Source organism: Antennarius striatus, chromosome 2 (assembly GCF_040054535.1).
Source record: "Antennarius striatus isolate MH-2024 chromosome 2, ASM4005453v1, whole genome shotgun sequence".
NCBI lineage: Eukaryota > Metazoa > Chordata > Actinopteri > Lophiiformes > Antennariidae > Antennarius > Antennarius striatus.
In genome coordinates, this window is record NC_090777.1 from 23,820,499 (window position 1) to 23,837,795 (window position 17,297).

Consider the following 17,297-nt stretch of genomic DNA (forward strand, 5'->3'; position numbering starts at 1 on the left):
ACAGGAATTGAGTGAATACTTTGTTTGTACGAATCAAATACCAATGAAATGATCTGTTTCTACCAGTACTGAGGGCACCAGGTTAAAAAAAAAGACTATTGCCCCATCATATACAGCCTCTTGAAGGCCTTGTTGCACCACATTATCCAGTATAAACACTATAACGCTGAAATGGGGTAGGGGTGGGGGTGGGGGGTGATGTTGTTCCACATCTGCCTGATCAATGGAACTAACCAGTGACAACGTTTGATTGATTCACTCAACCCGACCAGGAGGATAGTGGCCTGGAGACTGGTTCTGATGTTCAACTCAGATGATTTCACTGATCCAGTGTAATTCCCTCATGATTTACGGACATGATAGATGTTTTGGAGTCCAAATGTTCAAAATGTGTTTCCTTCACTTAAGTGTGCTACAGCGCTGACCTGGAGATCAGTCTTGTCTGTTGCCACGTGAATGAAAGGTGAAGCATCTTTTAGGATACAAAAGAAGTATCTTTGTATTCAACCTCTGAGGGTTACTTGGATCCAGACCACCTCCTCTTCCTCGTTTTTCTCCCTCAATGTGGCACGAATTGATCCTCATACAGCAACACCGTCTTCTTCACCCTGATAGGCAGTTGCTTCCCCGGCAATACCCCAAAACGGCCAGGAGGTGGCGATAGAGCGGTGGAGGATTAGGTTAGATTAGACAACAACAGAGATATGTTTTATGGCCCACTTCTACATGCTGGTAACAGTTAAACTGTGTTGAAGATAAATAAGAAAACCTAGTATCTGTGTTTTTTCATTTATCTGTTAATTTCTTTTCAACTTTCATTAAAGCTGAAAAGACAAAGGAGTATGGGCTCACACTGTAATCCACTGCAATTTCAAAATAAATTCTCACACCATGTTTGAAGAGATCAGAACAGTCTCCATGTTTGACCAGGATTTTAAAAAAAAAAGAAGCAGAAAGTGTCAGGACTCAAACATATGTAATTGAAACTAAACTTTAAAGCAAAACAAAAAACAAAAAACAAAAAAGATGTGTCCGCATTCTCAACTCAAAGGCACCACCTGAACGCGTCTAAATCGCATCATACACAGTCTGAATGGTTCTGTCTGCCTCGAACCTCCCTTTAACGGGGACTGACAAATCCTCCTTAACCGGGATCGGAGCCATTCGTTGCGCGCTGCGCCCGCACTTCCCCGTCCTTCCAAGGGATGACGCTAGAATCAAAAGACAAATTCAAAATTGGGGGGTCTCCAGCTTTGCCTGTGTCACATGGAAGCACAGTAGCTGAGCCGAGGGGATGTGAGTACAGATGGAGGGGGCTTGAGGGACTGTGGAGGAGAAACCTGGTTCTTGGAGATAATTTTTGGAGATACGGCGGCGGACGCGCAGGGCAGACACTTCCCAGCCTCCCTTCTGGCTGGGGAGCAGCGCGGCGCGGACGTGGCGCACGAAGGGGGTCAGCGGGTGCTCAAAAGGATGTCACATGCAATATGCTGCATTCCTGCCTTGTGAAGCCCAGGGGAAAAGCTTGATTGATTATGCTCACGGGGAGCGTCTGGTCCGCGTGGAAGCAGAAGGAAGGGGTTGATGCTGCGCCTCCCAAAATCTCTGAGCTGAGTGAGTACAGGGATGCTATAGCGCAATGCTCTGTGCCTGTGGCTTATGTGGAAGGCTGGAGGGAGGCAGTGGAGTGTGTGTGTGTGTGTGTGTGTGTGTGTGGGGGGGGGGGGGGTCATTCATATGTGCCTATAGATTCCGCTCGATAAGCTGCACACCGGTCGGTACGCAGCATCTTTTATTCATGCAGGATATGCAGCCCCGCTGCTTTGCCTGTTTTTTCTTTGTGCGCGCCCTGCCTTTTCTTCATTGGCACTGGTCATGCATTTAACACAAAGACACGTGTGCGCGTTACTGCATCACCCAAGCCCCCCCCCCCCTCCAAAATGAAGGGGGTTCACCGTAGAACTTCACCACAATCATATGATGAAGGCGCAGGAAGCTTCCAATTACGCATCCCTGCCGACTGTGAAGTGAAAGATAATTAACGGTAGACCTTCCGTTAACATTCGCACCCTCCCTTCCCTCACTCATAAATAGGGGGTGTGGGGGCTTTGTCGTGTAAGTTGCCAGCTGACCTCAGGAACGCAGCATCCTTTACCATCGTAACTTTGATCAGGATATTTATAGGAAAAGATTTCATGTTTACAGAAAAAAAACGAGCAGGAAAAAAAAATTATCTCTAGAGGATTAATCAAAGATGGAAAAAAAAAACCCAACCTTTTTATTTTCCTCCACCTGCACGGACATTTTTTTCCCCCCGAGATCACACCCCGCATGGTTTTTATGGATCTCATATTAAGCTGTTTTTTTTAACCTGTTGTCACTATCACTGCGGTCTGAGGTGTCAAAGCCCAGAGGCGCGGCGAACCGGCCGAACCGACACCCAGTGCGTGACAGAGAGCCTGCCGTCATGATAGCCTACATATAACCTCCCCTGACACACACACACACACACACACACACACACACACACACACACACACACACACACACACACACACACACACACACACACACACACACACACACACACACACACACACACACACACACACAAGGGGGGCCTTAAAGGATTTCCTTTTTCTGTCAAACGCATCCATGATATTTTAACTTTCAGCATCTTTTGTCATTCATCTTCATCCAATCTGCCGGACAGGACAGGATGCCAGTAGGTTGAAGCACAGGACAGAATCATTGCTCTTTAATTTGCTATGAATAATGTCAGGCAGTGTTTGCATCAGTGGCGGCTCCGCACAGATGAAGACAGAGCCTCGGCTTCCTCCCTCACAGGGGCATGGTTAATCGTTGTTGCAAGCAAACATTTGACCTAATTCACATTCTCACACAATAGCAGCCTCCCCCCCATACAATCCTCCCCCCTCCCTCCATCTCTCTCTCCCTCTCTCTCTCTCTCACACACACACACACATGCACACAAACATTGCTGTTATTTGTGTCACACAGAGGGTGAGGTGTTTTGCTCCACATGAACTCCCAGGTGGTTTATCACAACCTGAGCAGATTCGGCAGGGAGGCCACTGCCGGCTTGTTTAAAGGAGCACCAACTTTATTAATAATGAACACATAGAAAATTAAAAGCCGACTGGTGTTTATTGCAACACCACAGGGCTAAATGTGTTTTTAAAAATGTTGTTTTTTATGAGGATTACACCATAATTCCTTGTTTGACTTTATGGCCTCCTCAGATGCCACAAGCAGACGCCGTGACACTGTTTTTATTCTATAAAGTCTGCATTTCTTTTGTTCATCAGTATGACATTTCTAGACATGTTGAGTTGATGATGTGATGGCAGACGTCAGCCAGCATGTTTCACGCTTACCCTCAAGACATTCGATTGTAAATATCCAAGTCAACAGGTGACATGATCTGGTCTTTAATTCAGCCGTCTGTGACTGCAATTCATCTTTTTATTCTTTTGGATCTTTTTGGTCTATGAAATGCTTAGCCATCAGGCGTCTTGTTTTGTCGGAGGAAATGTTTAGGATCCAAAGAAGATCAATGTATTGTAATGTAAGGTGAGAAAATTCCCACGTTCCAGCTGTCAGTTGAGTGAAAGAAAATCAATCAGCTGGTTTGATAGTAAATTAATTCTTAAGTCATTGTTCAAACAAAAACTTCACCTTCTCCCTAGCCACAATCTCTGTAATGTGTTTTCCTTTGTTTTTTATTCTTATTTCTTATTGAGACTCAAATATTTTTTAACTTGATTGGAAAAATTCAGCAGTTCTGGAAATTTGTAACAGAAGTTTTTCATTATTTTCTGATTCAACCCCAACACAGGAATCAATATTGAAAATGATTGTTCATTCAACACAAGAAGATATTAGCAACTTATCTTGAAACGTCACTTAAACAAGTAATAAATCATTAAAATAATATCCACTTTTAATTCTGATCAGACCAATTGTTCAATCCTTTTTCTACAATGATGCTGTTGTAAACAAACTTTCATCCACTTTCTGTATCTCCTATATGGCTCCAATTATTGGTAGATTAATTAGGGATCATGTCGTCAAAAATAATCTGCCCCTATTTATCAATTGTCAATCAGTCAGTTGCTTGTTTGAGTTATTTTTTAATAAGAAATGCGAAACTGATCATTTCCAGCTGACGACTGGAGAAGTTCTGCTGATATTCGTTGTCTTTCATGAGAAGTAGAAATGACTCACAAACATCCGTCAGGGAAGATTAACTTCTCCATTATGTCACTACTTCAAAAAGAGAGTTCGACCCTCATTATAAGACTCGCCTGTCATGAAAACCAACCCCAAGACTTTAGAGGCACATTGGTATCATTATTAGTTATTCCAGAAAAGAGGTTTTTGTTCTTGTTCCAGTTTAGTCATTTTGAAGATAAATAAAATTTGACACCAAACTGCATCAGCAGAGTATATTTCAGTATCTTTATTATTTGTTCGCTCATCCAGAGAGTAGTTTAATTTGTGGTAGATCTTATGGTGAAGTATTTTAGGAAACAATTTGTCATTGTTCATAAAGGTAAAGAATCCTTTAAGAGAAAGTTCTGGATCACCACCAAAATCAAATTATGACATCCTCTTTTTCATTGGTCTCTGAAATTTTACCAATCAAAACATAGATGTAGAAGACAGGTAAAAAAAACCCCCCAATAATTTCATCAATCATAGAAATTATAACAGTCCAGGTCTTCCACTGACCTGCGAACATAAAGTAATATATAAAGTAATATAATATGAAATCTGTAAGGCTGAATATATAAATAAAAACAAAAACACATAAAAACTTTTAGAGGTATATCCTCCAGTCTTTTATTTTTATATTAATTTGTTTTAATTGAAGATACAGTTTGATACAGCAGACATCGGTGGTCATTGATGCTGTAGCAGCTTTCTGGTTGGTGATGTAGGGCAACACCTGGTAAACCTGCATCTGCAGGTATTCATTGGTAGTTTGTAAAAATCACATTGAGGGTGGGGATGAGGGGGTATGGGGAGAAACGGGGGGCTTTGTATAGCAGAGAAGCAGCCGAGGGAGGGCGGTTTCTTGCTCCTACCCTGAGCGCTATGTCCAATTGGTTGGCTCTGACGAGGCAGCTCGAGGGCCAGAGATTACACTGCAGTGCTGAGGCGTCACTGTGGTCCAACGCTGCAGGCGGAGGCAGGGTTGTAAAGGGAGGGAAGGATAGGTGGGGAGGTGTGGACGCAGTCAATGAGAGGATAGGGGAAGGGAATGAAGGGGAGGATAGCTTGGAAACCTTGTTGGGAGATGTGACAAGCCCCCCGCTCAACATCTGCTCTCAGCATCTTCAGATACCTGCCACAGGACGCCCACGCATGTCTTCCTCCCCTCCTCTCTCTCCTTTCTTTTCCTCCACACCTACACCTTTCCTCTTACATCTCTCATTTGACAACCCTTTCCATCATGGAATCAGCACAGATGTAATTACCCTGACAACTGCGATTTAAATGATCATTGCTTATAGGTACGCATGTGTTTTTTAATGCTGACAGAAATAGTTTGGACTTTCCACCCAGGAAGTGATGTTTGTGTACTTTTGGATATACAGTATTTCTGACATTACAAACAGGTCTGTGAAATCAGTGACATGTTTACTGGCTGCTGTTCAGAAAACACCAAACAATTTTGACAGGCATGCTGGGAAAATGCTCACCACTACAGTGACTTCCTTAACATACGCTCAAAGAAGTGTGCAATTATGTTTGATATCCAATATGGAACATGAATTATTTATCCTGTTAGCAATAATTAATTTAAATTTGAGAAGAAAGTACCTGTAGTTACTCGTTCTCTGGTCAGGATGAACTTGCAAAGAGTGCGCATGACCTCAGAGATGTCCATGTGTGAAATTTGGTGCAAATTGGAATTCATGCTGAGAGCAGTTAGGTTAAAAGCTAGGTCTACAAAAAGGAATGCAAATTACCTAAAGCATGCAAAATTTCTACAGTGCAGAACCAGATAGATGCCTGTCCTGTCTGTCAAAGTCAGCCAGAAGAGGAAATATTAACAAAAGAAGAAATAAGATCAGAAAAGCAATTTCAGATATAAATCATACATTTTTTTGAAGTTTGATGCAGGACCCTTCGCTGAGCCGTGAATTTTTTGTCATAGCTAACCTTTGCTGATCTGTCAGATGATGACGATGGCGATCATGATCAGACAGTTCAATCATGAGAATCAGGTGAAAGCAGTAAAAATAATTGTTTACTCTGGTGGATGATATGAGATAACTGGTCTGAGAACTTCTTTTGTTACTTCGATTCTTCAAGGTGAGTTTAATTAGATGGAATCTGCTCTTACAGCAGCCAGTTAGAGCCCAGACACTGATGGTCGTCATGGCGGCGGCGGCCGATAAATCTGCTGAGACTGAAAAAGCTGAAGATGCTGATGAAATTATGAAGTTGATAAATTTTCAATGACTGTGTGATGACATGGAGAGTGAAAGTAATAGCTGAACAAGACAACGATGGTATTAAATAGAGGTAAAAATAATGATATCCTATTGGTTAGCTGCCAAATAATGACAGCAGAAAATGAAGTCTGAGCCTGACTCACGGGAACGTTTGAAAAATAATATATGGCAGAAGTATTTCTGTCTGAATTGTTGCTAGCGTCTCGTTTAGCTCAAAGAAGAAGAACAAAAAATTGCGTTCTGTTCTATTTCTGATCGCACAAACAGGTTGCTGGGAAGAAAACCCATTGTTTGCATTGTTCCTCTTCTCCTTTTAGGACTCTGACTACCTAAAGTTACACAATGGGGCATCCTTATGCTGCTGTTTTGTTTAGTTTAAAGAAGAATCTTGTCTAAAACAAGCTCTAGTCTCCTTATTATCTGTTATACTACATACTACACACATATTTTGTTAGGTCTTGTCCTCCATCATAGCTTATTCAAAAAGGAGCCACTAAACAAATATTGACTGGGATAAGCGGACCCTGAGTGTCGGCTTGCAGGCTGGATAGCTTGAATGTGCAGCTAAAGTAAATGGCGTGTAAATATACCTAACTCATCGTTTTCAGCTTTACTTTGAGCATACTTTGTTTTAGTAAATGTTAGCGAGGTAAAATAAGATGGTGAACATTAAAATGTGCTCAACAGCTTAATTTTAGCTTTGTCATTGTTTGAAACCACTTGGCTTGAAGCACCAACTTTTGCCGTAGATGCTAAATTTAACCATAACAATAAAAATAAATGTTGCAACGGTGATCTAATGCTTTGTGTGATTTTTCTTTCTTGACTCACTGGGCTGCAGAAATAATGGATTCTTCACTAGGAGATTTGCTTTAATTAGAAAGTAGCTGTTTTTAGAAATTAAAAATACAGAAAATAGAGCAACGCTCGGTCGATTGTATGCCAGAAATAGCATGGTGCGACTCTTAGCTGTTAGCCGCCAGTCACTTTTTGGATTAGATGGGCTGCAAAGCCTTTTGTAAGTCGAATCATAGCGCCAAATCAAAAATAAAAGATATGTGATGGGTCGTCACAATAGAGCGTTATTGGACCAAACTCTTTATTTCAGGGAGAAACAACTGTTATCACATGATCAAGCACATGGCAACAGTGTCGAGTAAAAACAAAAGAAGCCTCAGACGTTCCACTTGGCTGTCAAGTAAAGAATACAGACCATCCTGGCTGGACTCAATTCTAGAATTTTAGCGAGTGAGATCTTGCTTGAGGCTTCTGATTCAACCTGGGGGGAAAAGATCTATGTGGAATCCATAATGTAAAATCAGAATTTTAGCAAGTGGAGTTTATTAAAAGCATTTTGGTTGCAGAAGAGATTAACTAGCAGTTGATTATCGTCATCCCAAAACTGTTGGATCAACCAGACAAAAAGCCAGCGCTGTGTTTCCTGCAGTCTGCCTCCTGGTCTTTTTTGCTGATGGACAAGTGACACAAATAAACACTGGTGAAAACACACAGTCATAGCTGACAGATGGTACGATCCAATGGAGATTAGAAAGCCCTTGTTGTTTGGTCTTTTTTGTTGCGGCTCTGTGTTTGTATTGTTTATTTGGTACATATTACTCTGCCAAACGTAAAGCTGTCTGGCAAAGCAGCAAGGAGGAGAGAAGAAGCAACAAAGATGTTTGTGTTTGCTCGCTCTGCTTCCATACTTGTCTCCTTCAGCGTTTGAGGCTACTCCAGCTGCTGGCAAATTCAGCTTTGACTCATTGTAGCATCTCAATTTGTATGTTTATTCCTGTTTGAATGGTTCAAACCATCGGGAATTTATGTTGACTCATGAATCCTAGCAGCTAGCTGACAAACAAAACCAGCACTAGATTCTTTGTGTTCAGATTTGTTAAATGTATATCCATTGGATCAGGTTATAATAGCTCACTTTCAAGCTGTGCAGACCCACATATCAGAACATCTTTTTTGTTGAGCAGGTATGCTGTGAATGTCTGTGTACGTGTGACACACAAAGCTCAGTAATCCCTTCAACAAGGTAAAGCAGAAGCACATGCCGGAGGCGTATTGTCTGTTTGCTTCACTGGTTCTGGACGGGAATTCTCACTTCTCCTCTCTTCAAATTGATCCTTTTTTTCTGTGATAATCTAACATCCGGTTCCGTTTGTTATATGACTTCATTTTTTGCAAGGGTGAGATGGTTTTGTAATTAAATGCTGCTCTTTGCTTACAGATCCCAGTGATACCGTGGCACTTCCCTGCGTGCATGATTTGTAAGGGTGCGAGTGTGAGTGTCTGAGAGCAAGTGAGCGCCAGCGCTCCCACATGGCCTCCATGCAGGACGGGCTGAACTTCACGGCTCCTCCCTACGGCAAGGTCCTGCTGCTGGGCGCTATCGCTGCTGCCTCGGCCTTTGTTGTCACCATCCTCATTGTGGTGCTCTGCGTGGGCTGCCAGAGGTGAGAGCACACACGCACGCACGCACGCACGCACACACACACACACACACACACACACACACACACACACACACACACACACCCACACACACACACACACACACACACACACACACACACACACACACACACACACACACACACACACACACACACACACACACACACACACAAAAGCTCGTTTTCATATTCAGGACACTTTGAATATTATGATTTGAATAGTTTTGTTTTGAATATTTTGTACTCAAATAGTTAACTTGAGTAAAAGTACTAATACAACTTTGAAAAAATACACAATTACCTTAAATTGAAAGTGCAGGGGTATTAGCATCTAAAAGATAGATAGCCTACTGCAGTCAGGCACCATTGATATCTTATTAGATATAACTTTATACAATCTGCTATAAATGTAGTTTGTAGTTGAATCAAGGGGTTTCCAACTTGGGGCAGGGGTCCCTCCAAAGAGACACAAGACAAACCTGAAGAGTCATAGAATGAGTAAAGAGAATATAAAAACAAAATGAACCCACAGAAAGTTCTAAACTTCTTGTATTTTTGTTGTTTTTTTTAAAATAAAAAACATAAATTGGTAAAGTAACCAGTAACTCATGCTGGAGTAAAATGTACTTAATTAGCCTCTGCAATGCAAATACGCAGTCATGTCTGACTCTATTCTCACCCACATACAAAGTCACACTCTCAAAAAGCTCATCCATCACTGTTCGTGTCAGACTGTGTGACCGAGTGCTTGTGTTTACCACAGGAAGGGCAAGACACACAATGTTCCTGGCGAGGGTGGAAAACACCGTCTCATGGATATGGTAGGCAACGTGCTCCAAATGTTTTGTTTGTGTTGCAGCATAGGTAGCTGAAGCAACTCCAACCACCAGGGAACAATATCATTCAGACAGGACACCTCTTCAGTCTTAATTAGTATTTAACTGGGCCTGTTTGTGTGTGTGTGTGTGTGTGTGTGTGTGTGTGTGTGTGTGTGTTTGTGTGTGTGTGTGTGTGTGTGTGTGTGTGTGTTTATGTGCTGACAGGGTATACTCAGGCAGTCGAAGCTGCGGTCCATCAGTAAATCAGACACTGAGATGAACAAGATGAACTGCAATGGCAAAAGTGAGTGCATCCTTCACATATAAATCCCGACCTGTGTGATCTGAAGTGCAAACCTCTCATCTCCTAAATGGGACTCTGCATGCTGTTCTTGTTTTATTTGTATGAAGAAGCACTTTTGGCACCATTGGAGGGGATTTTTCTGGGGACTTTTTTTTTTTTTTTGCTGTAGGGCTTTGTTTTAAGATCAGTTTCAGTCTCTCATGATTTCCTCCCTCAGGGCCGAATATTTAAACATTAGGATATCTAATTTCATTGTTACGCAGATGATACTTACCTCTTGCAAACCATCTCAATCAGCTTAGACGTCTTTCCAACATAGGCGACGCTAAAAAAGTTGTACCAGATGCTCAATAGAGAAACCAAAAAAGCAGCAGAGCTGAGAAGAGCAGGTAGTTGACGCTTTACGCCTCTTTCTTTACTGATCTTCAAAGAGTGATTCTTGCCTTTATTTATTCCATTTATGTTTATATGAAGTCAGCAGACTCACAAAAGTATGATCATAACCTTTTAGCCTCCCTGCACTGGTTAGTCCATTTCAGAATTGATTTTAAAATACGACTCTTGACATTTATGGTATGATATGGCTCTGAGCGTCTTTTGCCATGTCTCCCGCTTCTGGGCTGTGATGATAAGTTTTTATAGTTAACGCCTCATGTTTTATTTCATTCGTTGATGGGTTTGCCCCATTTGTCCACACTTGCATTGTTGCTTTTACAAATAAAAGTGTTCCTGTTACTATTTTTTCACCAAACAGAACACTGTACTGTCTTTGAAATGGCCGAAAGTCGAAATTGATCATACAATTTAGCAGCGGATCAATATCGTGAAAATTTGAATTTAATTTTATCATCTTTTTGCTGTAGATTCGTCTGAGTTTGGTAAAACTCCTCTTCATAGAAGACTTAAATAAATTGTAATCATACAAATTTGGTGAGTGAATGATAAAACATCTTATCAATCTTTGATCAATCACAGTGTCATTTAACACTTTTCACCAAATGTCTCGTATTTAATGCGACCTTCATCTCATATAAAAACTTTCGGTAAAACAATTTAAGGAAGCTTTTAAAAAGAAATGTCCCCTTGAACAGAATTTACATTATATTCACGGCTTTGCCTTATTCCACTGGACTGGACTGATTCATCAATATGCATCTCTCCCTCTGAAAAGAGCCAAAACACGTTGTGGCGCTCCGTCGCCAACAGTCAACAGGGAACTGTGTTTGTTGGCACTGTCGCTTGCGAGGGTTTGAAGAAATACAAGCATATGTCCTGCTTCATACTTGTCCAGTTTCCACTGCATTGGAATAAAATCAATCAAGACATATTTTCCTCAAAAAAATGTAAATCAGATGCCAGTTTACGCTCAGCTCCAAGTTTCATCCACGTTTGTTGTAGTGTCCAGTGCAAAAGGAGGAAATGTAAGTGAATTCTGCTTTCTGGTGGGCATCCTGTCTGTGGCCTGTATCTGCCTTGCAGAGCCTTCTAAAAAGAAACGTCCAGCCAGCATGGACCTCCTGCTGCTGCTCAGCTGCCGGTCTAACTCTGACCTCCGTTCTCAAGGCAGGCAGCTTCCCCAGATCCCCTCTGGGACTGGAGAGGACGGAGAGCACACTTATTCTGAAGTGGGCCGACGCTCCTCCACCACACGTACTGACGATACCCTCTACGCCATGGTAGGCAGGGCCGGGCAGACGGACACTCCAGCCCCTCCGGCCGTTCCTGCCAACACCCCGGCTCCCCCGGACCCGGATGGGGACGTAGAGGAAGGGCTGCCCGAACCCGAGGCCCAGGTCATGTCAGCCCCTCACCCCCCGGAGACAGCCGAGTACGCCTGTGTCAGGAAGCTGAGGAAGGCCGAGAAGGCGCCCCAAAAGAGGGACAGCGGGACGGATATGGGGGAGCCGCCGGCTCCGCCTCCGCGACACGCCCCGCCTTCGCATCCAGCCCCGCCCCCACCGCACCCTCACAGCACAAAGTTGCCCCGTAGAAATGTGGATGCCTTCAACGTCCCGTCATTCCCAAAGGTGGGTGGGAGAAATCTTTTCTTTTATGGGGTAGTTTTAAGTGGTTGAAGGAAGGAAGTGTTTACCAGAGGGCTCAGAAACATCTAAGTTAGGTCAGTCTCATCTTTACTGAAGTGTCCCGTTGTTCATATACTACACCTCTGTCTTACTGTCATCTCACCGCCTCGCCAGCGTACTCCGTTTTTAAGAGATGCTAAAACAGAGGTGTTACAACGTCTATCGCTGACTCGGAGGTGAAACGACAATGACACTTCATGATGTGTTTGTAATGTTTATATAAAACACGGAGGTGCAATGAATAGAAAAAACTACACCCGACGCTGGAGTGAAGTTTAAGTTTGGAGATCTATTCTGAATGTCAGGCTCAGGGTTTTATTGAACAGTTTTTCAAAAAAACAGTCTTTATTCTGTAGCGTTGTTTTTTGTTTTTGATCGTGCTAATGCCCAGATAGTAGCTCGGATGCAGGATCTGGAGAGCTGGAGAGTGTTTCTGTCGGGTCCATGCTGGTGTAATTCTGCCAGAGTTGCAGTTTCCTCTGCACTCGGCTGCATCATGCATGGTGTTCTGATATGTCTGCACTTCTGCAGGCGTTTTTTTCCAAGAGTTCTTGATGATATTTCTGCCCTCAGCAGTGTCGCCTCCTCCATATGCTGGCAGCAGCAGGAGCGTAGCCATGCCGTCTGTGTTTACTGTGGATGTGAGGCTTCTTGCTTCCCTCCAGGTGACAGCGGGAGACCATTTGCTGCCCTGCCTGAGGTCATCGAGGTCACGCTCTCCACTGTGACCCGAGTTCAGTAACACGCAGTTCACTGGCGTGCATGTATGCACAATCTGCTCAAAGGGGTGTTTGACACTGATTTTTGTGTGGATGATGCAACATAGTGAAATTGAGTCATACAGAACACATGGTTCCTAATGTGACGAGCTACCCCCATATGAAATCTGTTCATGCTGTTCTAAAGGCCAGATTGTCGCTCTAACACCAAAGAGGACACGCATGAAGACGTGACCAGCTCTTACCTAACTGTGATTTCTCTTATTTTGACAGGAAGTGATGTTTATGGGCAACGGAGAGCAGTACATCTGGAAGCCGCCAGAAGATGAGGAGATGCTCATGCACCAAAATAAAGTCCTGGGACCATTGGTTGGTCACACGATGGAGAACATCCAACCGTCTGCTGCTGTGGTGAGTGAATCTATTCATCAGCCTGTCTGTACTTTTTGTCGGAATAGTATGTTGCAGGTCCTTATTCTCAATTTTCTCCCTTGTGTATTTACTTTACATTGTTTAGCACAATCTTAGCATTAGTTTCAGTGGTCTTAATGCTGTAATGCACAATCAAAGCTTTAAAATCACAAAATACAATTAAAATATCCAACAGCTTTTTAAAAACAAAGACAAATCCACGCCTATGCTGAGGGTATTTCAGGAATCCTTAGAAAGCCATATTAAAACCTTCACTTCACTATTGGAGTTATGTTCAACAAATGCACATTTTTGTAAAAGTAATACATTTACAGTAGCACCTTGTGATAAGAGTTTAATTCTTTGCGTGACTGACCTCATATGCCAAACAAAGCGTAACTCAAACAAGTTTTCCTCATTTAAAATAACTAACATCATTTTAATCTGTTCCAGCCTTGTAAAAAATCCCCAAACCCCTTAAATTATCTAAAAAACCAAAAAAATTTTATCAACCAATACACATGCATACAGTACTTCACCTGTGCAGGATTGATAACATGTAAGTTACGAAAACAGAGAGTATGGAAAGAAATTCAAAAGTGATAAGCACATGCGCTATGTCTTAACTCTGCCAACAAGAGCGAGATTTGGTCTCAGATCTCAGATTTTCTCTCGTCTGTCGAGCATAAATATGGACAGAGCGACGGCTCGTATCTCACAAAGCTCTTATGTCGAACAACTCGTATCTCAAGGTACTACTGTATGTTTTTCAAGTGCAAATTCTTTAATATGAGAATGTTGACCGGCTACCTGCACAGGAAAGAAGAGTCACTAAATAAAAATTAAAGCCTTAAAAGCCTTAAAGTAATTTACCCAAAGCTTGATATTCGCCTGCTGGCTCTGGTTTGGTATTTAATGAACACACCTTAAGTTTGGTGTCGATCTTCTTGTTTAACTCTTGTCAAGACAGTCAATAAGTCCATTTCATGAAATGTCAAACCGTTCCTGAGTAATTTGTCATTTGGCTGCAGGTGGCTGAGATGTACTCAAAGGTGTGTAAACCAGGAAAGAAAAAGAGAGCTGTGCCTGGGTCGCCTCCGGCCAATCCTGGCTTCCGGACCTTGGGTCGCGGTGACCGGGACCGAGACCGGGACGGGGGTTTTAGTGTGGTGGTCAAACCCCAGACGTGGGCCCTCCAGGAGGGGAAAGCAGTCGGAGGGCCCCTTGACGACCACTGCTACGAGTCCATCGGGACGGAGGAGTGCGATCTGGCCTACGAGAACCTGGAGGGTGGCGGCGCCTGGAAGCGAGAGAGGCCGCCCAACACGTGTGCCACCCTGAGGCCGAGAAGGAAGAAAGCCCAGCAGCCTTTGCAACAGCAGCAGCCCCCTCCGCCGCCTCCGACGCAGCAGAACCCCAAGCTACAGCACCTGCCTGCCAAAGCCCTGCTGCTTCCAGGGGAGAACCTGTACGAGAGCATCGGCGACCTGAAGCAGGGCTCCACCACCTCCAGCACCACCACCATCTTTACTTTCAATGACGGCATGGAGATGTATGTAACTGGGCTCTGAGGCGGAGGCTGCACTGTGACCCTTAACCTCCCAACACAAGGAGCTGAGCTAACGCCACGAGGAGTGACGGCCGAGCCCCTGTCATGCTCACCTACACATACTGTTTACATTTACGTCATAACATCAGGCCTTCCACAGGCTCCAATGGCCTGGGGGCAGTAATGTTGATCTGTTATGACCTGGGCTGAATGAGAAGCCCAAATCTATAAACCTTATCAGGAATCCAAAGGTAGTGAATAATAATAAATGAGCACAATACCGTTGCAGAGCAATCTGCAGGTAACAGTAGCACTTCTATTTTACTGATATTTATGTGCAAAGCACAACAAAGTTAAAGGCCTAAATTGTTCCTCAATTCTAGCGGGTAAAAATAGTTGTTCAACTGGTCCCAGCAGGACCTCCAGGCACAGATTTGTGTGAAATCTTTTGGTAGCACTTAGCCTGTCGTGAACAGGCCATCCCTGTAGTTGGTCAAGATTCAGGATGGAATTTAAATAATATAAAGGCATGAATTACCAATCAAAATACTTGAAAGCTCAGGGACCAAGAGAATCAGTAATGAGAGTATTTTAACACACACAAAAAAAAATTGCACACATTTTGCATTTCTCCTAAAAGCTGAGACTAATTTAGACCATTCTCATTTCAAAAAAACAACAACCGGATACTTCCTTCCATCATGTTTTGTTTCATCTTACATGGACTAAACTCTGTCCCCACTGCTGTCTGTAAATGAAGTGTTTTACTTTGTTGATCCTGTTTCTGCACTTTGCCTGCTACAAGTTGCATGCTAAAAAAGTGGTAAAAAGAAAGAAAAAAAAATCAAGCACTGTCACGTGGTACCTCTATATGAATGTTTTTTTTTTTTAATTGTTGTTGGTTGCTTCTTTCTTTTTTCTTTTTTTTTTAGTGTGCTGCTTTATTTCTCTGTAGAGCACAAAGCCAGCTAGATAAAGGATGTCTCTGGCTCAGTGGGACTCTATGCAGCACAGAGGAAAGTTAATATTTTCTCATCCTCGGTCTGCCAAGCACCGTTCAGATGAATCAAGACTAAAGAAAACTGCTCGAGTCCTAAAGGTGGAGACAGTTTCTCATTTCTGACTCATTTCTTTGGACTGTTCATCTACATAGTCTCTGCCTTGTGGTCATATGAATCTGCTTGGGTTTCAACATAGTGCAGCTTGGAAAGCTGCAGTTAAACTGATGTGTGTTTGCAAACGTCATGTCTTTATCATCAGTCCATCGATGAGCGCTCCTCTCTCTGTTATCAGTGTGAAAAATATTGCAGAAATGACAAAAATGTGAAGTTAATGGTTTGCTAAGCAGCACCCCGAGGAAAAGTACATCCTGGACAGTAACGGAGATTCCATTTGACCAAATATCCCCATCAAACAATGTGATTATATTGTATGTTGATGCAATGTGTATGTACATTACAAAAGAGAAAGAATAATAAATATATCATCAGTGTCAAGAAATCTATCTTTTTCTATCATGTTTAATTGTGTTTTTTGGAATGACTTATCTTGTGACACAAACAGCTGCAATGTAAATTCCAGTATATATTCTGTTTGTTGTTTTTGAAGCCATGGAGCTATGGTGTGTTCTTGGAAAGCCCAGCTAAGTTCAATGTGGCAGCTAATGTTGTGTGTTTGCTATTCAGACTACAGGGTCTTGTACTCAGAAGCGTGTAATTAAGTGCTAAGTGCAAAAGATTGTAATGTTTTATATCAAGATTACTATTCATGAAATGTCAGTCAAGTTTATACTTTTGTAATAAAGTGGCACTTTTAAAAAAAAAAGATGTTTTATCTCATACTGTCAGTTATTAAAATTAAAAGAAGGCATAATTTGCTGAGTAATGCTGATGACGCTGATCTGTGCGGTCTGGATATCATCCGGAGTTCTCTTTGACGTCTAAATGGATGATTAACTGACTTTTGATTTAAACCATTTCCTCTGATATTGAAAGCTGCCTGTAGATTCATGTCTTCAATGCAATCAAAGGACAGAAATGTGTTGTCAGAAAATGTCTTAACATTCTCATGTTGCTTCTGTTGTCCCTTGGTTCTTTTGTGTGCAACCTCACTACCTCATTTCACACGGAGCGTGCATCATGTGTGTGCACGTATGTGAGTAGACGTTTTCTTTTCTTTTTTCACCCCATGTGTGTGGATTTCTACACGTGTACAGAGTAGCAGGATCTGCTTCTGGGTAGCTGTAGAGGGGGGAGAGAAAAAAATAGGTCACCCCTTAAAACAAAAAGCTTGCAGTCAACATCGCAACCGTCTGCTGAATTTTCATTGGCGGGCTTGTCTCCATGGTAACAGGTTAACCTTGAGGCAGTAGTCGCATGGGCGAGCGAGTCTTCTGCTGTCTTGGAGAATACAGCGTGAGTCGTGTGACATCCGTGATCACAGTGTCACTTCGCTCAGTGAGG

The 17,297-nt window shown here is 42.6% G+C and overlaps 1 protein-coding gene across 3 annotated transcripts; it reads left to right on the plus strand.

Moving 5' to 3' along the window:
* The first annotated feature begins 523 nt into the window (after window positions 1–523).
* Window positions 524–16,608, plus strand: si:dkey-70p6.1 (uncharacterized protein LOC570575 homolog). Of its 3 annotated transcripts, none has more exons than XM_068339764.1 (7): window positions 524–1,614; window positions 8,725–8,950; window positions 9,714–9,771; window positions 9,994–10,072; window positions 11,552–12,099; window positions 13,149–13,286; window positions 14,318–16,608. In XM_068339764.1, exons 2-7 carry the CDS (start codon window positions 8,817–8,819, stop codon window positions 14,855–14,857), a joined length of 1,497 nt encoding a protein of 498 aa, XP_068195865.1. In that variant the 5' UTR covers window positions 524–1,614; window positions 8,725–8,816; the 3' UTR covers window positions 14,858–16,608. The 3 variants fall into 3 exon arrangements, with proteins under 3 accessions (XP_068195865.1, XP_068195866.1, XP_068195867.1); XM_068339765.1 differs by having other exon boundaries at window positions 11,636–12,099; XM_068339766.1 differs by having other exon boundaries at window positions 11,753–12,099.
* Window positions 16,609–17,297: the final 689 nt, after the last annotated feature.